General features: G+C 45.5%; 1 protein-coding gene across 1 annotated transcript in view; it reads right to left on the reverse strand.

Moving 5' to 3' along the window:
- The window catches only part of WASHC5 (WASH complex subunit 5), a 218,977-nt gene that overhangs the window by 168,827 nt on the left and 27,208 nt on the right, over nt 1-22,942 (reverse strand). The window contains exons 8-11 of the mRNA XM_082257375.1: nt 10,775-10,946; nt 7,062-7,189; nt 4,485-4,614; nt 299-411 (exon numbers count right to left, since the gene is read on the reverse strand). Of these exons, the coding sequence (XP_082113501.1) occupies nt 299-411; nt 4,485-4,614; nt 7,062-7,189; nt 10,775-10,946 (543 nt within the window). The remainder of the gene's footprint in view (nt 1-298; nt 412-4,484; nt 4,615-7,061; nt 7,190-10,774; nt 10,947-22,942) is intronic.

Raw genomic sequence — 22,942 nt, forward strand, 5'->3', positions numbered from 1 at the left:
TCCCACAGTCATCTGGATGTAGTATATCCAAAATTTTGCTGGGTCAATAAAAAAAAAAAACATTATATATATATATCATATGGCACTGTGAAACGAGGGGAAAACGGCTCCATAGCACACCTAGTGTACAGTGACTGTGCTACTTGGCGTTAATGGATTACCATTTCACTAAAGGTCAGTAACTAATGAAGATGGAATAATAATTCCGGGTAGCCAAAGTGCTGGGTGCAAAAAAACATGCCATGGGCCCCCTCACTCTTTCAAAGGATCTGCAATAAGGAATAACTTGAACTCAAACCTCTTCCAAAGCCTGTATGAGCTGCACAGTCTTCCGTCCTGCTGCTGTAGAATCATCATAGCTCAGGGACTGGATTTGTTTGGAGATCTCACGAAACCAGGCCTGCAGATTCTCTACAGAAAGGACAGAAAGAGAGTGTCTAGCTTTTTTTTTTTAAAAAAAGGTAATAAACTGAACATTTAACCAAAAGATAAAATATATGCAAACTGTCATGTGAGAAGATGCTGGCACAGATAAGTATTGGTGGATAGATTGCAGAAGATCTATTTTGAGAAACCATTCGATCACCATTTTCATAATTTAAAGTTGAATAAAGTGAATTCAGCTCCCCTTGTAAAAAGGCACACTATTTGTTAAGTCCAAGGAGCTGCATGATATATCCTGGGCTTATCCCTATTATTTACATCTAACAGTTTTATTGCACGCCCAAAAGACAGCCATCGCTGTATTTCCGGGATCCTGATGCTTCTGGTCTAAACATCTTCAACATTAGACTCGGTACAGCTGCTATGTCTGTCTCTCCCCTCCTCCTGCCCAATCACAGAAGCCTTTGTATTATGTAAACTCATTCACAAAATACAAAGGGTTCCCTGAATGGGTAGCAGAGCGGAGGTGGCGGGCATAGCTGATCTGTGTCCCTCTCTCTCCTCTCTGACAGCCGCGAGGGTCAGTGTATGCTCCAGTAGCGCCAAAATAAAAAACAAAATATAGAGATACGTTCAGGAGAGGTCATGCACCTCTTTGGATTGATCTCATAGCGTACCTACACTTTTACAAAGTTGCCAAATTCCTGGAATTCAGCTTTAAATTCTTGCCCCATGGACATTCATGCTTGTTCTTTGACAACCTGCCTACAATTTTTCCCTTTTTTTTTCAGTAGGTCCTGCAGTATATTCTGTCAAAAAGCATATCTGCTCACATTGCCTCTGTTCCATGCCACATCCCATCATCTGCCTCCCAAGCTGAACACAAAGTGACATTAACAGAATCACATGTATCACTTCCTGGGATTTCACTAGGACTACTTGACCCAGTCCCATGCAACAAACAATGATCTATGCAATGATTCAAGCTTATCGGGCAGCACAGTGGCTAAGTGGTTAGTACTTCTGCCTAGCAGCACTAGTGTCATCTGTTCAAATCCCAACCACGGCACTACCTGCCTGGAGTTTGAATGTCCCACTTTGTCCTGCATATCAGCCATACCTATCTGCTGGAGCCCCTGTATTCTGCACTTTACAACTTAAAAGTTTCATTGCAATCAAAGCTAAGCAGTAAAGTATTATATTTCCTGGCCTTAATACCATAATAAGTTAAAAGTGATTGTAAAAGGTAATTTTTTTTTTTTTAAAGTAACAAAACATCTCTATACTTACCTGCTCTCCTCTTTCCGGGTCCCCCGCCGAGGCTCCTGACCCCTCCCCTCTGTCCAGTGCCCCCATGGGAAGCCGCTTCCTATGGGGGGCATTAGTGCATGCTCACACTCGAGCCTCGCTGCTGCGTCCATTGGCACAGACAGCAGGAATCGCCCCAGCCCCCTGTTCACTTGTCACTGTCTTTGATTGACAGCACTGGGAGCCAATGGCTCCCGATGCCCCAGCAAGACCCCAGTTAAGGAACTGAAAGTTCTTAAAAAAAAAAACTGATTAGGGTTAATGTTGAGTGTCTAGTCAAAGGCAGCTTGGTTTTACGTGCATTCAACTTCCATTTGACATCTCTTTGGGACGCAAAGCATTGCATCCACAATCAGTTGAACGTGGGTCCATTGTCAGGCTCCTGCACATTTTTCTATCTCTGTACAGTCTTCAGTTAGAAAGCTGGAAGACGTTTCAAAGGATTACAAGTGTGCCGATTACTGCACTTTAGTCCATTGAAAATATAAGTCCATCTGCCGCAGTGTCGGAGGCTGAGGGAGAGAAAAAAACCCTGCATGCTGTTACAGGAGGAGGGGTGCTTAGGAGTATATTACTGTACATGTTACACCTTAAAAACGGGTGTAACATGTTCCAAAGGGTAAACATAGCCTTTAGATCTCTCCCCCTCTGCCGGTTACAAAAATAGCAATCATTTTAAGGCAGGGTCTCTTAACCTTTTCAATGCAAAGGAACCTTTAAAATAACTTTCTGGTGTCGGGGAACCCCTGCTAAAACTCATGATACATTAGTGTAATGAATGATACTTATACTTGCGGACATTTGGAAGAATTGCCCCCTTACAGATAGCTAAAAAGATCATTGGTTCAGTGGGAACTTATCTGAGAGGCCGAAATTGCTTATTGCTCAAGGAACCCCTAGCAACCTCTGGATGAATCCTGGATGAGAAAACCTGGTTTAGATAATACCACCTGTTTAAAGTGGGGAAAGAAAGTGTTGTGGATCGGACAATACAGTTTTCCCATAGACATGCAAGCATCTATAACCTAAGAAAATAAACTGAAAAATCAAATCAGTGTAGACAAAAGAGAGAGCGAGAGAGAGATAGATAGATATAGACAGATAGATAGACAGATAGGATAGTCAATGCTCAAAATGGAACACTTGGAAAACACATCAGATCTTAATAGGGAAAAATATCATGCTGGATATCTATACTGATATGGACTGAATAATGTATTAGGAAGGAAAAGATGCCACATCGCTTGATGGAAATGAAAATTATCACCCTACAGAGGGCTGAATTCAAAGACACCCCGAAAATCAAAGTGAAAAAATGATGCAGCAGGCTAGTCCATTTTGCTGAAATTTCATTGCAGCAACTCAAAATGGTACTCAGTAGTTTGTATGGCCCCCCACGTGCTTGTATGCATGCCTGACAATGTTGGGGAATTATCCTAATAAGACAAGGGATGGTGTCCTGGGGTATTTCCTCCCATATCTGCACTGAGCTCCTGAACAGGCTGAGGTGAAACCTGTCGGCGTCGGATAGACCGAAACATTATGTCCCAGAGGTGTTCTATTGGGTTTAGGTCAGGTGAGCGTGGGGGCCATTCAATGGTATTGATTCCTTCATTCTCCAGGAACTTGCTGCACATCAGGCCAGGCATCGTCGTGCACTAGGGGGAACCCAGGACCCAGTGCACCAGCGTAGGGTCTGACAATGGGTCCAAGGATTTCATCTCGATACCAAATAGCAGTCTGGGTGCCATTGTCTAGCCTGTAGAGGTCTGTGCATACCTCCATGTATATGCCTTCCCTGACCATCACTGACCCACTACCAAATTAGTCATGCTGAACGACATTACAGGCAGCATAATGTTCTCCACGGCTTCTTCAGACCCTTTCCCATTTGTCACATGTGCACAGGGTGAACCTGCTCTCATCTGTGAAAAGAACAGGTCGCCAGTGGCGGACCTGCCAATTCTGGTACTCAATGGCAAATGCCAATCGAGCTCCATGGTGCCAGGCAGTGAGCACTGGGCCCACTAGAGGACAATCGGACACTCTGGCTACCCTCATGAAGTCTGTTTCTGATTGTTTGGTCAAAGACATTCGCACCAGTGGCTTGTTTGGGGTCATTTTCTAGGGCTCTGGCAGTGCTCATCTGGTTCCTCCTTGCACAAAGGAGCAGATACCGGTCCTGCCGATGGGCTAAGAACCTTCAATGGCGCTGTTTAGCTCTCCTAGAGTAACTGCCAATCTCCTGGAATCTCCTCAATGCTCTTGAGACACAGCAAAACTTCTGGCAATGGCACATATTGATGTGCCATCCTGGTGGAGTTGGACTGCCTATGCAAACTCTATAGGGTCCAGGTATCGCCTCATGCTACCAGTAGTGACACTGACCCGAGCCAAATGCAAAACTAGTGAAAAACAGTCAGAAAAGATGGGTAGGGAAAAAAATGTCTGTGGCCTTAACCTGTAAAACCATTCCTGTTTTAGAGGTCATCTCATTGTTGCCCATCTAGTGCACCTGTTAATTTCATTAACACCAAAGCAGCTAAAACCAATTAACAACCCCCTCTGCTACTTAACTGACCAGATCGATATCCCAGGAGTTTAATTGACTTGATGCTATACTCTGATTAAAAAGAGTTTCTTTCATTTTTTTTATGAGCAGTGTGTGTATATATATATATATATATATATATATATATATATATATATATAAAAATAAAATGTTAGGTCTATACACTCCCAAATTATACAATTATTCATGTAATGTTGCAAGAGTGGCAACAATGGCTTACCATTCTTCTCCACTCTGGTAAGAGGCTTCACCCCGGAAAATACATCAGCCAGTTCCATCATACGTTCTGAACCTTCCTTCCTATAGTTCTCCCACTTGGACTGTTTCTCAGACAACATCTGCTTAAACATCTGTAGGGAAAGAAATAAAAAATAAGAAATAAAAAATACCTTGGAATGTTTCTCCCCATTTTTTTTTTTAACAGAGAACTTTATTGAACCAACAACAAACAATACAAAAGTAGAAAGCAAAAAAACAATAACATGGCACAACGCACCCCACGCAGAGGTCACAACGGATCAGGCAGTATTAATAGGCACACATTGATTACACAGGGTGGGTATAGGGATGTAATCAGTCAAAACTCTGATAGCAAAAGGCAGTCAAGGACACTTCTCATGATTTGAACAACGACTTCACCAGACGAGAGAAAAAAAAAGAAAGAGAAAAAAAAAAAAAAAAAAAAAAAAAAAAAGGGGGAGGGGGGGGGGATTGGAGTGTAAATAAAGCAAATAAGAACGACGGCACCTCCTGCACCCAGGTGTTAATCTATGGCATCTAAAATGGGGGTTACGGGTGTACCCACAGCATCAATCCATGTGGACCAAATTGTATTGAATTTCCTAGGGCAATTCCTGCTTTCATATGTAAGCCGATAGATGGGCAACATCCTAGCAATAGCGGCTATCCAGGTGGTGTGAGTCGGGGGGTCAGCCATTTTCCATTTCAAGAGTATCTCCCTCCTTGCATAAAATAGAGCATATGTAATACATAACTTCGCATACCTATCGCCTACCACAGCGTCCAGGTTATTTAGCAGTGCAACTACAGGCTCCAGAGGTACCCATGTATCAAGGACATCACCAAGCGTGCCCGTCACAGCCTGCCAAAAGGAGGCAAGCCTGGAACAGGACCAGACCATATGAATGAAAAGTTCCACTCATGTCCACACCGGGTACAGCTGGGATCACTCTGAGGATAAATCCTAGCCAGTCTTTGGGGTGTATAGTAGGCCCTATGAAGGAATTTCAATTGTATATACTTTTCCCTAGCCGAGATCATAGAGGGGACATAGGAGCCAAAGCACTCGTCCCAAACTTCTTCAGTGAGGTCCGGGATATCCCCCCTCCATTTGTTAAAGGTTTCTCCCCGTTTAACTGGACAAATACCAATACCAAATGGTTTATATCAGTATATAAATTGTGGCTGCAAATTCCACATTCTGCCAACTGAGACAGCGTAAATTAGGAAGATAAAAGTATGGGCATTGGATTGTTTAAGTAACTGTTCTAGTTTATTCTCAGTACTGGTATAAGAAAAAAAAAAGTTCATTTTCAAGCGGCACTCTTCAGGGAGTGACTGCCATAGGTTGGCAAGTGTCTCTGATCAACTAAATGTAAAGAGGAAAGTGCCAAACACGTGGTGTGAAAGTCTAGAAGTTCAGTGTTGCTGGGTTGTATTTTTGTTGCCCAAACCAACTTCTGGAGCAGGTTCTTTTTACCTTGTAGTGCCCAAATTACTTCCCATCTATCAGTCCAGTATATATTTCCTTTCTTTGGCACTTGACAACCCTGGCAGGGGGGAATCTGTTGAATTCCTGAATTACGTTGATTTCAACTAAATGTGACTTAGTAAAAAATAAAAACCTGGGCTTTCACGCAACACGGTGCTTTCCTCCTTGCACACTAATACTAACCTGTCCATGAGTTTCCATTTTTAGGGCCTATACACATGGGTGATTATTATTTTCTGCTGGTTGGTAGAGAATCTTCACCCTATGCACACATGAAGTGTGGTTAGCTATAGCCAGAAGCTACACAGCCAGATCTGTATTGTTCACAATACAAATCAAAGGCCAGAGCCATCACTGTTCCCATGTAACCGCTCATCTGAGTACAATGATTGAAGCCTCGTGAAAACCTTCTGCAGTCAACCATACAAATTTGTACGCGGTTATACCACAGTGCTGCTCTGTCCAAAGGCAGCACTGAGCTGCATCTAAATGTAGCAAGCTATTCACCTTTATCCCTCCATTTGAATGAGGTCTTATGGTACTATATACCAGACCCTGTAAAATCACTTGTATCCCCAGCTCCTGAATCAAAACTGGAAACCTTGCAAATCTATATAAAAAGTCCACTCCTTCTGGATAGGAATGGGCTCCAGCGTGTTCGGGATCCCACCTGCCCAACAAACTCTGTCCGGGTTACCATTACCATTGAAAATAAAAGTAGCGGAAAATCCCAAATTTTGGGTTGTCCCCAGAAAATAGAGGGGAAATCTTCCAATAGGGACACTAGTCCTGGTGACCTGGGGGTCCCCAAGGATATCCCTTAATTTGCAGGGATTTCCTCTCACTTTCTGATTAGGTATAGGACAGGAAGTGAAGGTAAATCTCCCCAATGGGACGCAGATGGCAAAAATAAACCTTACAGGGGTTATAACCCCTCCCCCCTTACTCTATCTAATATGAAAAAAAAAAAAAAGACGTTTTGCCTATAATTCTACTTTAATCCAATGTAATTCAGCAGTGAGATATTCATGGTAAGCAATAAACTCAGAGAATGAACAGTGTTACCTCCTTCAAGATGAATTCAAACTGAGCTGTGTCCAGCAGAAGTTGGAACAAGACCTTGGAGTTATACTTTGACTCAGCCAAGACCTGATCTTTGACCTGACGAAGACGCTTGTTGTTTGGGTCATAGGCTAAAATAGAAACATTTATTTAATCAAAGGGGGTGGACACAAGAGGCGTTTCTGCCTAACAAAATGTAAATCCTTACAAGACACGTTTTAAGGCGGACATAGCAGACCTGCTTTTGAAAATACTAGCTGCCTGAATGTCTCTGGTTTCAGGGTTCATACACATTTTCACCAATAAAATTCCATGACTTTTCCATGACTTCACGTAAATATTCATGACAGAATGTTTCATGAAATGTCTATGTATACATGTTAAATAAGAAGAAAATCCATGTCACACCCAGCATATTTTTACTAAAATAAATGACAAGCTTTGTAGTGTACAGTACCTCTGCAGTTAGGGTTTCGATTCTGGATACAGTGACTCAAAATGGTCCCTTGTTTTACAGGTGGATGAGATGGAAGCACTGCTGCCTCAGCTGGGAGCGGGTGTCACTTCAGGCGCACAGGTGAAAAAGCCAGCGATCGGATTGGAAGCTGTCGAGCACGCAGCTGCAGACTGGTGCTTTGCACCTTTAGCGTGGCTAGACAGCGCTGCCTCTCCCATGTTCAAAATGTCAAACGTTTTACGACACACTGTACATTTAGCACGTCCCGGGTGCTGATCTTTCTCCAGCCACCTCTCATACTTTTCGTCATGAAGCCATACATTTTTAAAGCTGCATTTCCCTGGCATTGCTGTAACACTGTGAACACACTAACTTTAGCTGAAACTGTTACCCCTGTTGTAATTTGACCAATATACTGTAACTGGAGAAAGATTAATGGCCGCTCCTGCTTGGGGATAAAGCATCAGTTCAGGCAGTCATGATGGAGGTGCAGGCGGACTGGTATGGATGGCACAGTCAGATGCACAAAATGCAGCACTTACTCTTTTAGGCCCAAGCCACAGTCATGATGGAGGAGGTGCCGGCAGACTGGTATGGATGGCACAGACAGTCAGATGCACAAAATGCAGCACTTACTCTTTTAGGCCCAAGCCACAGTCATGAGGTGCAGGCGGACTGGTATGGATGGCACAGATCTGATGCACAAATGCGGCACTTACTCTTGGAGAAAGAACAGTAAATGGGTGCTCCTGCTTGCCGGAATAAAGCAATTCAGGCAGTCATGAAGGTGCAGCTGGACACTGTGATATGGATGGCACAGTTAAATGCACAAAATGCGGCGCTTACTACACTTAGGCCAAACTTACAGTCCCACAAACAGGCAGAAAAGAGTTAACAGAAAGGCGCCACTCAGTGGACTGGATGCTTAGTAATTTTATTGACATATATTTTACATTGGTGTAAGCGTATAGGACTGGTAGGTGTCCTTCCGGGTTCGCAGTTTGCCCTTACTGTCACTGGCCAGCAGCAGCCGAGGAGATGATCCAATCAGGCAGCGGGGAGGGCCAGCCGCGGTTTGCCCTGAGACTGTGACTGGCCAGCAGCAGCAGCAACAGCTGGGAGATTACAACCAATCAGGCAGCGGAAGCGTCACTGGAGGGCGGGCCGGCCACATGAACGTGATGACGCGGAAGGGGGCGGTAGCCCTCCCCGCTGCCTGATTGGTTCATCTCGGCTGCTGCTGCTGGCCAGTGACAGTAAGCGCATACCGCGGACCCGGAAGGACGCTTACACCAATTTAAATACAGTATGTGGCAATAAAGTCATTAGGCAATAAAATAATTAAACAAAAAAATCATTAAGCATCCGCTCCCCGCTCCTCCACAGTTCTCATATTCCATGACTTTTCCAAAACCTAGTGGGGTTTACCAATTTTCCATGACTTTCCCAGGCCTGGAAAGTGTCATCTAAAAATTCCATGACTTTTCCAGGATTTCCAGGACCGTACGAACCCTGTGGTTTCAATGGGAAGTTACTTCTAAAACAAAGGTGCAGCAGGCGAAGTCTGTGTACTTGTTCTGTTTTCAAAGCATTGAGACCAGGGAGACCGCCATGCAGCCAGGCACCTAGAATCCTTAGAAAGAGCTTATGTATTTCATAGCAGTTAAGCAGGACTTTTCCTTTAACCACTTCCGGACCGCCCCACACATATATACTGCGGCCCTTCAGTGTGAAATCATGTACCTGTATGTTTTTGTTTTTTGGGTCTGGGGCGTGCATGCCGGGGATCTGCTCCCTCTGTGACTGGACACAGCGATATCCAATCCCCGATCCGGCGGACCCGATGTTCGCTGACACCCGGCAATTGTTTCCGAGAGAGGCAGACTACCTTTCTGTCACTGGGGAAGATGGAGATCTTGTGTTTCTGTCTCTCTGTCTTCCCCCAGTCAAAGCACCTCCCACACAGTGAGCAAGCACTCCAAGGGAACACATTTAACCCTGTGATTGCCCGTTAACCTCTTCCCTGCCAGTGTTATTAGTACCGTGACAGTGCATTTTTTTTTTTAGCAATTATCACTGTATTGGTGTCATTGGTCCCCAAAAAGTGTCACTTATGGCACTTTTCCACTGCAAGTACCGGCTCGGCTCCACTCGGCCCTGCTTGGCTCTGTTTGGTTTTACACTGCATGGTACGGTGTTGGAACGGTAAGGTACGGTTTGCTTTTCCACTAAAGTAAAGTGGGTGGGATAACAACGATTCTCTGACCAATCAGTGGCTAGTAGTGACAAACAGTCAAGGCTGCATGCAAAGGATTGTGGGATATGGTACCGGTACGGCCCTCTTGGAACCACAACCGAGGTGGTACTGTTTAAGCGAGCCGTACCGTTCGGTTCCATGTAGTGGAAAAGCGCCGCCGTACCGTACCGAACCGTACCGAACCGTTCCAACACCGTACCATGCGATACCATGCAGTGGAAAAGCGCAAAAGCGAGCTGAACCGTTCGGTTCCATGCAGTGGAAAAGCACCTTTAGTGTCAGATCAGTCCGCCGGAATGTCGCAGTCCCACAAAAATCACTAATCGCCGCCAATACTAGTAAAAAAAAAAAAAAAAAAATTCCATAAATCTATCCCATAGATTGTAGACGCTATAACTTTTACGCAAACCAATCAATCTATGCTTATTGGGATTTTTTTTTTTTATCAAAAACATGTAGCAGAATACATATTAGCCTAAATTGATGAAGAAATTCAATTTTTTTATTAGGTATGATTTATAGCAGAAAGTAAAACATATTGTGTTTTTTTCAAAATTGTCGGTATTGTTTTGTTTATAGCGCAAACAATAAATATTGCAGAGGTGATCAAATACCACCAAAAGAATGCTCTATTTGTGGGAAAAAAACAGCATCAATTTTATTTAGGTGCAGCATCGCACGACATTGCAATTGTCAGTTAAAGTAACGCAGTGTTGTGTTTCAAAAAATGGCCTGGTCACGAAAAGGGGAAAACCTTCCGTAGATGAAGATGGTAACTTCCACTGTAAGCTCATTATGCAGCGTGTCAGTTTATTTGTAAGGTTTTAAATATCTCTGACCTCTGTCTTTATTGTATTGACTACACTAGATGAGGTTGGTGCTACATAAAAAAGAAAAAAAACAAGCCTTTTGCGTGGATTAAAATATTGTCAGGCCCGAGTCCAACACAAGAAGAAAGAATCCCACAAAAGAAGTCCTTTAATAACAATCTGAAACACTTACCTGAATCTGCGGTGTGAAGCATCAGCCACCGGATGGCGACGTTGCAGTCACGCAGGCAGTTTAGCAGCTTGGGGATGTTATCCAGGACAAATTCCTCTCTCAGGAAACCCTCTTTCAAGAACTGCTGAACCTGTGGGTGCAGGCGCTCTACGATAGCAGCGTAGCGACATGCCTGACGAAAGCAAAAAAAAAGAGCGACATTGAAGTAAAACTGATGGCAAAACTTTTTACAAACTTTTTACATCCATTTTGGACAGAGTAAGGTAGTTTCTTTTACTATCTGTGCCCCATTGTTGAGATTTCCCTTCACTTCCTGTCCCATAGTCAAACAGGAAGTGAGGGAAACCCTTGTCGTCACAAGGATCACCGGAAATAGCGTCCTCATTGGAAGATTTCCTCTATAAATACTGTTCTGGGAATAGCCCATAATTTGGGATTTTCTTTTGTTTTCACTCTTGGTGATGTGGGTAAACAGACCAAATAGAGAGGGCGAGTGTGAAGGTACTCACCGTCACTGGGAGTGAAAGACAGATACTTAATGGTTTGGATTGCTTCAAGTGGGACAGTAATATTTGTCAGCAATATCCCTCAAGGAATATGAAGATTTAATCCCACTTTACACTGTGAGACCTATAGCCTGTTGCCATGTAGTCTGACTCCTAAATAATCATAGCAATATGTAGATGTGTATTCCATGTACTTCAATGTAGGAGACTGACAGACTGTCATTGGCAGTCTTGTCCTATTGTCCGTTTTGAGGTGGGATGTGTATTGTGTTAAGTCTGCCTGTCCCATTGTTAAATGTTAATGAGCCCACATTGTTCTGTCCAGATGGCTAGATAATTAGTTCAGGTTAATTCTGTTTCTGTATACAATTTCATCTGCATATAATAATGTAATCAGACAACCCCTGACCTGATGGGGTAATTTGATCAGGAGGGGGAGGTCCATGTTGTATATAAATTCTGTGTGACTGTTCTATAAAGTGTGACTCCAGTACAAGCTAAGTTGTTGGCTAGCTTTGTATGGGGGCGGCTAGGATTTGATATCTCTCTATGTTCATGACTGCTAGGAAGCCGTATATTGACAGAAGACCACAAGCACAGAGTAGGTCGGTGGTTCCATTACAGCGAGCATCCTCAATGGGAACACAGACAGAACCAAAGACCTGTTCTGTACATTATTTCAATGAACACTGGATCTGAGCAATTTCTATCAGTTCATATTATACCCATGAGGTTTATATTTTTATCTATTGTATCATTTATGATTATGTGTACATTTGCTGACATCAATAAAAAGTATTTGTTATCCTGACAGATTGTTTATGTCTCTTAGTCCCGACCTCCCTTGTTTATTCAAGTTCACCTTCAAAATGTCTTAATAAACTTGGGAATTAATTTTTCCTTCGATGATATAAATCCGTCCAGGCCCTGACGCAGCAAAACAGCCCCAAACCATGATGCCCCCACCACCATACTTCACAGTTGGGATGAGGTTTTGATGTTGGTGAGCTGTGCCTCTTTTTCGCCACACATAGTGTTGTGTGTTTCTTCCAACTCAACTTTGGTTTCATCTGTCCACAGAATATTTTGCCAGTACTGCTGTGGAAGATCCAGGTGCTCGTGTGCAAACTGTAAACGTGCAGCAATGTTTTGTTTGGACAGCAGTGGCTTCCTCTGTGGTATCCTCCCATGAAATCCATTCTTGTTTAGTGTTTTACGTATTGTAGATTCGCTAACAGTGATGTTAGCATTTGCCAGTGACTTTTGTAAGTCTTTAGCTGACACTCTAGGATTCATTGAGCAGTCTGCGCTGTGCTCTTGCAGTCATCTTCACAGGATGGCCACTCCTAGGGAGAGTAGCAGCAGTGCTGAACTTTCTCTATTAATAGACAATTTGTCTTACCGTGGACTGATGAACAGCAAGGCTTTTGGAGATACTTTTATAACCGTTTCCAGCTTTATGCAAGTCAACAATTCTTAACCGTAGGTCTTCGGAGAGCTCTTTTGTGCGAGGCATCATTCACATCAGACAATGCTTCTTGTGAAAAGCAAACCCAGAACTGGTGTGTGTTTTTTATAGGGCAGGGCAGCTTTAACCAACACCTCCAATCTCATCTCAATGATTGGACTCCAGTTGGCTGACATCTCACTCCACTTAGCTCTTGGAGATGTCATTAGTCTAGGGGTTCACATACATTTTCAATCTGCACTGTGAATGTTTACATGGTGTGTTCAATAAAAACATGGCAACATTTCATTCTTTGTGTGTTATTAGTTTAAGCAGACTGTGACTGTCTATTGTTGTGACTCAGATGATGATCAGATCACATTTTATGACCAATTTGTGCAGAAATCCATATCATTCCAAAGGGTTCACCTACTTTTTCTTTCTTGCAGCTGTATAAACCAAAGTGTAAAGAAAAGGCGCTCACAATATAAAAATGATAAATTGAACCATAATAACAATAAAGTCAATTGAAGACCACCTCAAGTCTGGTCACAAAAGTGCTGAAAATACAAAAACCATAAATGTGGAATAAAAGTCCAATGTGAAAATCCCAACACCAAAAGTAAAATGCTTCTAGATAATCTTGTCTGCTGATTACTTCACCATGAGTGCTCAAATCTCAAAAAAGAACAGCAACTCACCAGATGGTTATGATCCCTTTTTACAGAAGGTCAGGAAAAGAGTTATTGGAAACCCTGATTGTTCCTTAGATAACACCACTCCACTTCTAGATCCCTCAGGACAAGGCTAGGATGTAGAAATACTCCACAGGAGACATAAAGAAGTGTTTGATGTTGTAGTAGGTTTATTAATACTTAAAACAAGTAAATAAAAAGTGTGCACATGTATTAGTGCCTGTTCCCGGCACTGGGTGTATAGAGCATGTGCAGATGGGCCTGTCAATCTGGGTCTGGTGTGCGGTTCACGCCTCGCTCTCAATACTGGGCCTGGTGGATAGTTACATGCAGGGCTTTTTTTCAACAGGAACGCGGGGGAATGCAGTTCCGGCACCCCCAGCACTGAAAGTAAGTGCTGGAGGTGCAAGGGGTGTGGGGTGTGCTGGAGGGTCTATTGATAATGCTGGCTGCTGGGGGATTTATTGTCCCTGGTGGGGATCTGTTTTTGTGTGAGGGTCTATTGTTGTTGGTGGGTCTTTTGTTGCTGGTTGGTCTATTGCTACTGGAGGCTCTATTGATGCTGGCTCTGGGAGATCTGTTGTTGCTGCTGTGGGGGAGGGGGGGGTCTAATGTTGCTGGGGTGGATCTTTTGTTGCTGGGTGTGGTGTTTTGCTGTGGGTGGTCCATGGTTGCTGTGAGGGATCTATTTTAACTGGGGCCTTTTATAGTGTGTGGGATCTATTATTTTTGGGGTGTGGTCTTTTGTTGAGTGGGGATCTACTGTTCCTGGGGCGTCTATTGCTGCTGGCAGCAGGGGATTCATTTTATTGCTTTTTTTGTTATTAACCAATTCCATAAAAATTATTTAGCACCACAAAATGATACTTGGTTCTGTATTCTCTAAAAGGGGTGGTACTGGGAGGTGGTTTGGGGATGAAAACAAGGGAGGGTGCTCAGAGGTGGGAAGGGGGCGCAGACAATGGGTGACTCAGAAGGGGGGGGGGGGGGGAAGAGTTCCTGCACCTATTCTGAGAAAAAAAGCACTGGTCACATCGGACCCGGAAGTAGCAAGTCTCCCACTCCGACGTACGTTTCACCATGTAGGCGGTTTCCTGAAGACGCCCAGTGGGAGGGGGCGAAACATGTCAAGCGCAGCCGGTCAGTGACTAGTATCTGCTACATGAGAACACGCTGAGACTGCTTGTGAATTCACTTTTGCTTTTATTGATCATTTTCATGTAAGTGCAATTGCATTTTATCCATTAATAAAAGGCAACAGTTTTACACTATGAATGGTCTCCCGTCCTTATTATGGTGATACCTACACTGGTTCACATTTGGAGAGTGAAATGTGAGGAGAGGAGGTGGTGATAAGGAACAATTATATGGTCATATACCTGATTTGGATGCCAGCCAAACATCAATACATGGAAGGAGTGGAGAAGGGAGCATATATAATCAAAGCCGGTTTTATACATACAGCTGGTGAGTGGTGGCACATAGGAGGGGAGCACGCCACTTAAGATTCACATTGCAGAAAGACTCACCAAAAGTTTATGGACTTTTTTCATGTTTATCTACTAATTTTCTTTGATACTGCACCCAGCACTTTTATTACTAGCACTTTTTAACACCGTTAGCACTTTATCTTTAGCACTTTACTAAATATTTATTTTGTATCACAATTGATGAATGTTTTGCTCAATATTTGAATGCACTTTATTAGGGCAGCGCTGTAGTCACTACACACCATTACATTAGGTCAGGGTTTCTCAACTAGGGTTCCTCCTAAGGTTGCTGGGGGTTCCTTGAGCATTTGGAAATTTCTGCCTCTCAGATAAGTTCCCAATGACACCATTGCTCCTTTTAGCCATCTGTAAGGGGGGGTAATTCTTCCCAATGATGACAAGAGTAAGGAGTATTTTTCCTACTGACTGTCACACTAATGTGTCTGGAACTGTAGATTTTTAATCTCATTTCACCCTGAGGAAGACACGTGACCCTGTGTCGCCACGCGTAGGGGAGGGGCCCGGACGGTTCTCTGCTGTATCCAGGAAGTACAGGAGCAGTTTTCACAGATCTTCCACTTCTGCCTTGGTTACCATCACACGCTGATTTTAAAGGCTGTTTCTAGTTTGGTGCACTGCAAGCACCTTTTAAATGCGAGTACCTGCCTACATGTTTTTTATTATTTAATACATTTAAAGAGGTATAACCACTATTCGAATCCTCCTTCCTTTCATGTTACAACTACCGGTTTCCATGAGGGTTGTTATCCGAAGAGTGGCGCTTTACTGAGGGGCTGACGCATACCCTGTGGCTCCAGGAAAGCTGGCCCTTGAGGGGCACCTATGCTTAGCCGCTAGGTCGCAGGAGCGGAGGTGAGGACCCAATCACATAGGGTGGAGAGGTGAAGGCACTTGTTACTGCAAAGGATATCATTGGATCACTCACAATGGACTTGATAGAGTGCACCTTTGGAGAGTGCATCACATACATTTTTAAACCACGGAAATTACGCCATCAGCACTTTTAATAAGGGATAGTTGTTTATATCTGCTTAGCCGCAGTCGCCATTTAGGGCTCTTTCACACGGCCGCTCCGCTTGTCCGCAAATCATCCTATTTTTTTGCGGATGGTTTACGGACATAATGTAAGTCTATGGCATTGCGGATGTCAGCGGAATACCATCCGCTGACATCCGATTTTCTTCCTTTCAGTTCTGTTCCGTTTTTTGGAACGGAACAGAACCCTATTTTTGTTCCGTTCAAAAAACGGAAAGGAAGGAAAATCGGATGTCAGCGGTGTCATCCGCTGACATCCGCAATGCCCATAGACTTACATTATGTCCGCATATCATCCGCAAACGGATGGGATGATATGCGGGCACACGGAGCGGATGACACAAATGTCATCCGCTCCGTGAAAAAAAAAAAAAAAAGTCCCGCAGCGGACAAAAACAGCGGAGCGGCCGTCTGAAAGAGCCCTTACTCACTTGGTTTTATTCAGCTATATATATTTTGTTTACTTTTGCACACTCAGCACTTTATAATATTGTTTATAGAGTGGTTATTGTTTACATTATATTCCTTTACATTTTTTCACTTTTTTTTGGGGTGCATGATTTATGGTCTTATCCGTTACTATTCATATGTGCACAATTGGCACCTAATATCTTTACGTCTTTCATTGATCCACATTTGCTATATCAAGCACTATTGCACCTTATATTGTATTTATTGCACACATATTTTGGATATATTTATTTTTTTATTGACATTGTTCATCATTTATTTTCCCCATCTGTTTTGCGTGGCACATATTTGTTTTCATTTACCTTACACTTATGAGAGAGTGCTGTGTCCGCTGCATTACTTAGATTTTTTTTTTTTTTTAAAACAGTGAGGTTTATTGAAACTTTTGGTACAATACAAAAATAGACCGTGCATTGAAACTTCGATCAGATTCATAACACACAGAAGTACAAAAAAAATATACAAATATACACAGTGATTAACACTTAGAAACAGAACAGACATAGTAAAAATAAGGCAGTAATCAGTCACTTTCTTTCGGCCCAACACTCGAGCAGACAATATTAGGTCAATTGGGGCGGTCAGCATAAAATAGTTACCCACTGCACTACTGAGCTGTATCAGGGCACTGCACCCACTTGTCCCAAATCTTATTGAACTTCTGGGGGCACCCCCTATGTTTATATAAAAGTTTATGAAATGGGATGACACTATTAATTTCCTTAATCCACAATCCTAGAGTAGGAGGAGTAGGTCTCATCCACCGCCTGGCTATCAATTTACGCGCTATAAACAAAGTTTCCTGAAGAAATATGACAGTGGATTTGGGCATCTCTCCATCCGGATAGACCCCCAGGAGACACTCCTTAGGAGAGAGTTGTAGAGGAGACCCCATTTTGTCATGCAGAAATGTGACTACCTGTTGCCATAGAGTCTGTAGTTGGGGACAGCTCCACAATAGGTGAAAGAAGGAAGCATCAGGGTCTGCGCACATAGGACAAGAGGGGACCAAGTCAGGGTGATATTTGGACAGTCTGAGCGGGGTGAGATAAGCCTGGTGTATTATAAAGGTCTGGGTAAGGCGATCCGACAGTTTTGGCGACACTCTGCGGCACGTCTCCAGGGCATCCTCCCATTCCTCATCCTCCATGGCCCCCACATTGCGCTCCCAGCGGGTCTTAAGTGCATAAGCTAAAGTGGTCGAGGAAGGTGTGTGGAGCTCAGAGTAGAACATGGAAATGAGGTGACTGGGTTCTGTACTTTTAACAATCTCAAGGGTGGTGACCGATTCTATCTCAGGAGGACCGTCAGGGAATTGAGATCTATAAGCATGGGAGAGCTGTAAGTATCTGTAGTGCATGGGGCCCTGGAGCGCAAACTGGTCCTGCAGGGACTCGTAAGACCGCAGACCAGTGGTCGTGGAGATATGGCTAAGGAGGAGAATACCCCTCCCGCTCCATATCGACAGGTCAGGGATGGAGAGGAACTCACGCAATGTACTATTATGCCACAGAGGGGTGAGTGTGTGGAACGGAGGGCACCGAAGCCTGGACGCTACCACCTCCCAGATCCGACAATAGTGATATAGGAGAGATCTGGGGCACAGGGGCTCCGGCGAGCCCCTGACGCCCCTAAGGATAACTAGGAGGGGGTCCCCGAGGGGATGAGCCCACCCAGGGCAGAGCAGGGTCAAGAAGCGTTCTCTATCCGTTTTATCAATGTGAAAGAACTGGGACAACTGAGCTGCCAGATAGTACAGATTAAAATCCGGCAGGGCCAACCCCCCTAGATTTGTAGGATTTTTGAGTTTGCGCCAGGAGATCTTGTGCCGGTTAGCACCCCAAACAAAGGTCTTGAGGAGTGATTCCATCTGCTTAAACAGCCTGAGTGGCAGATATATAGGAGAATGCCATACAACATAGAGAATTTTGGGGAGAAGAATCATTTTAATTAAATTGACCCTACCCATCACTCCCAGAGGTAATTTGGACCATACTTGAATTTTGGCCTTAAGCAGAGGGAACAAGGGTTGAACGTTATCTGGGACATAATCTGCTGAGCTAGCTGTCACCTGAATCCCTAAGTACTTAATGCGGGATACACACTGCAGGGCCGGGTTTGCGGGGGCGATCGCCTGCGGGCTCTCGTCAAGCGGGAGAATTTGTGACTTATCCCAGTTTATCTGAAAACCGGAGAACCGTCCGTACCGTTCAATTAAAGAAAGGGCTGTGAGCAGGGATTCTCGAGAGTCTTCCAAATATAACAAAGTGTCATCAGCATACATGCTGATCTTCTCCTCCAGCGGTCCCTTACGTAGGCCACGAATCCCGGGATGTGCTCTAATGGCCATCGCCAGGGGCTCCGCGGCCAGGGCATACAGCAGGGGGGAGAGGGGGCACCCCTGTCGAGTGCCACGGGATAAAGGGAAGGCGGTCGACTGCCAGCCGTTGGCCAGGACCCTAGCTACCGGGGCGCTATATAGAAGTTTGACCCACTTAATAAAATTAGGGCCAAAGCCGTATCGGTCCAGGCAGGTCCAAAGAAATGGCCACTCTACCGAGTCGAATGCTTTAGCCGTGTCCAAGGAGACCACCACCCTGCCGCCCATTCCGTCGTGTTGTGCCTGGAGATTCATGAATAACCGGCGAAGGTTAAATGAGGTGTTCCTCCCAGGCATGAACCCGGCCTGGTCCGAGTGTATGAGTGAAAGGATCACCTTGTTGAGACGGAGGGATAAAATTTTCGCAAGGATTTTAGTGTCTACTGGGAGCAAAGAGATGGGGCGGTAAGACTCTGGGGCGTGCAAGTTTTTGCCCGGCTTGGGGATGAGCACAATTAGCGCCTCCCGCATAGAAGGGGGCAGGGCTGCCTCCTTGAACAGAGATTGAAACAGAGCCAATAATTTAGGAGAAAGAAGTTCCGAATATTGGGAGAAGAATTCAATCGGGAGGCCGTCCAGGCCGGGGGCCTTAGATCTAGGGAACTCGGACACGGCTGCTGCAATCTCCTCTACAGAAATGGGTGCCTCGAGGGTCGCCAACTGGTCGGGTGTCAATGTGGGAAAGGCAATAGAGTCCAGAAAGTCATGCATGTCAGTGCAGTCAGCGGGGGCCCTAGAGGTGTAAAGTATACTAAAAAATGATCGGAAACACTGTGTCACCGCAGCAGGATCGGTGATCTCATTACCCAGGTCATCCTTCAAAGTTATAACTACCGGGGGCCTATCCTCACAATGAACTAAATATGCGAGGAGTTTCCCCGCCCGCTCTCCATGTGCAAACAGATTCTGCTTCTGGAAAAACATCTTAGATTTCGCCTTCTCATATTCAAGTTGGGAAAGGACTTTAGAGGTCAATTTATACTGGGATTCATGCGTCGGAGTCGGGTCCGCCATAAAGGCCTGTTCAGCTTCAAGCAGATTCGCCGTTGCCCTGGAGATCTCCTCAGCAGCCCGCGCCCTAACAGCTTTAATTTTGGAAATCATAGTGGATCTGGCGAACAGTTTAAATGCCTCCCACACTGCAGCCGGGGAGGCAGTGCCCTCATTATCAGAAAAGAATTGTGTCCAGGTCCCCTCAATGTCGTTCCCATCAGACACCAAGGGGAGCCAGGCGGGATTCAGGCGCCAGGCCGGGGGAGGTCTATTGCAGGGCAAGGACAACAGTATCCAATAAGGGCAGTGATCAGACAGAGTCCGTGGGGCGAAGCCTGCCGCCAGTAACCTGGGGAGCAGGGTTCGAGACATCAATATCAGATCAATGCGTGACATAGAATGGTGTGCAGCCGAGAAACAGGAGTACGCACGCTGAGCGGGGTACTTGCTGCGCCAGGAGTCGGTCAAACCAAAGCTCTCCAACAATCGGGAGAACCTGGTCGGGGACGACCCCGGCGGCGCCTGGGAGGCGCCACCGGATCTATCCAGACCCGAGTCCAGCACATTGTTAAAGTCGCCCAGCCAGATCACCGGGGCCCCCGGGCATTGTGCCATGAACGCCAATCCCTCCATTATAACCACAGCAGAGTAAGGGGGGGGGCACATAGAAAGCCATCAGAAGCATCAATTCCCCATAGACTGACGTTTTAAGGAAAACATATCTACCCATTGGGTCAACCTGAGATCCTAGGAGCTGGAAATGCACCGATTTGGCCACCAGAAGCGCCACACCCCTGGAGTGCGAGCTATATGCAGAGTGATGCACCCAGCCAACCCAAGGCCGTTTGAGAGACTGCTGTACGCGGCCCTCCAAATGTGTCTCCACCAGTACTATAATGTCAGCCCGGACACGGCGTAGAACATTAAAGACAGCCGTCCGTTTAATCTTATCGCGCATACCCCTGACATTCCACGTCAACAATTTCAATGCGGCCATGGCAGGGGTAATACGGAGCGTGGAGCGGAGGCTCCCAGGATCTCAGGCAATAAGGCCACAGAACTAACAATTCCACGGTCATACACTAACATTAATAAACGGCAGTAAAAGAGCAGGCAGTTATTACTTGAGGTCAACGTGCATAGAACAGAAACAGTATAGAGATTGTACCAATTATAAACTGTAAACAATGTTAATACCCCAAACCCCCCTCCCTGCCCTGCACCAACCCCAACTTGTGCGGGCATGTTCCCAAACAAGTGCCTCAACCAGAACAGGCCCACATGCGACTGGTAAAAAACAAGATCAGGAGGCCAGGGACCCCCAGGATAGTCAGCAAAAATACAGCAAAATACAACTAGGACAAGCAAGGGGGCCCGGGGGCCCAGGTCCAGCAGAAGTCGCAGGGGGCAACAGGGGAGTTGGGCACAAACACACGCCTGAGCGGGTGTAGGGGGCGAAAACCAACAGGTGTATCGCTGGGTAGCAAAACCTATGGGCAGGTGGAAATCCATAGGAAGAGAACAGAAAAATCAGTTCCATCTGTGGAGCTAGGGCGCTCCGCCGGTCAAACACAGGAGCAGTGGGTCAGGGAAATGAGGGGGGGGGGGGGAAAGGGGGGTACAAAGTCTTGAGTTCCGCAGGATCTACAAAGCCCCCCCCCACCTCAGCAGCAGCATAAGGCACAGGCAATCAGGGAGAAAGTGTCATGAAGTCGCCAGGGCAAGGTGGTCAGGCTCTAGCTTCCAGTCCTTCTAGCCAGGAGATGGCGGCTTCCGGATCCTCAAAGAAGTGGGCTCGGTCTTCACCCTCCACTCTAAGACGGGCCGGGTACAACATAGAGTATTTGATATTCTTGATACGCAGCCTGCGTTTGACCTCCAAAAAGCTCTTGCGGCGCCTCTGGACCTCAGCAGAGAAGTCGGGGAAAATCGCTATTTTGTGATTTCCAAATGGAATGTTCCCCTTAACTCTGGCCAGGCGCAATATGGCATCTCTGTCCCGATAGTTCAGGAATTTAGCGATGAAAGTACGGGGGGGGTGCACCCTGAGGGGGGGGGGACGCCCTGAGAGGCGATGTGCACGTTCCACAACAAAAGTGGGTGAAAAGGATTCTCTGTCATATGTTTGAGTGAGCAATTGTTCCAAATAAGATGAGGGGTCTGCACCTTCAGAGCCCTCCGGGAGGCCAATGAACCGCAAGTTACAGCGGCGCAGCCTATTCTCCATGTCATCTTGTTTTTGAAGGATAAGGTGTACCTGTTGCTGCAGCCTGTCTGAGGAGCTTTGCAATGGGGGGAGGGAGTCCTCCACCTCGCTGATTCTGTGTTCAGCCTCACCAACTCTGTCCCTCAGCTTCTGCATATCCTGACGCATCAGTGATATATCTACCTTCACCTCCTCGATTTTAGTCGTCAGCATGGTCTGGCAGGTGGCAATCGCTTCCAATACCTTGGATGTAGCAGGGCTCTCCGGCTCCTCCACCACGAGCGACGGGCCGGCGCCATCTTGGATCGGGGCCTCCTTCTCCAGCCTCCGGAATGCAGCCAGTTTTGCCGCAGCTTCCGAGCCTTTCTTCGGCGGAGACATGCGGAGGTCAGTGCCACGGGTGTGCGGGAGGTGAAGGGAGGATTATTGTGCCCGGAGGGCTGCAGGATTAGCGGTAAAGGAGATCGGTCCGGCGGAGCTCCTCTCACACACGTCCTCTCGCATGCTGCGCCAGGCCACGCCCCCATTACTTAGATTTTTATTTGACCCAATTTTTGCTCGCAGGATCAACATTTTATTATTCCCAATGACACCATTGTTCCTTTTAGCTATCTGTAAGGGGGTAATTCTTCCCAATGACAAGAGTAAGGAGTATTTTTCCTACTGACTGTCACACTAATGTGTCATGAGTTGTAGATTTTAAATTTTTAGCAGGGGTTCCCCGAGACCAGAAATTTATTTCAAGGGTTCCTCTGTGTTGAAAAGGTTGAGAACGGCTGCATTAGGTTATAGAACGATCAACGCAGCAGCAGTCTCGATCAATTAATTACTCACCTAAAAAAGGATTCACAGACCTTTGCACGGGTCCACACCCACTAAATTAAACCCTCACATATACCTAGTGAAGTGACTGGCCTCAGGTGA

This window comes from Pelophylax lessonae (genome assembly GCF_965119305.1).
Source record: "Pelophylax lessonae genome assembly, chromosome: 5".
Classification (NCBI taxonomy): Eukaryota; Metazoa; Chordata; class Amphibia; order Anura; family Ranidae; genus Pelophylax; species Pelophylax lessonae.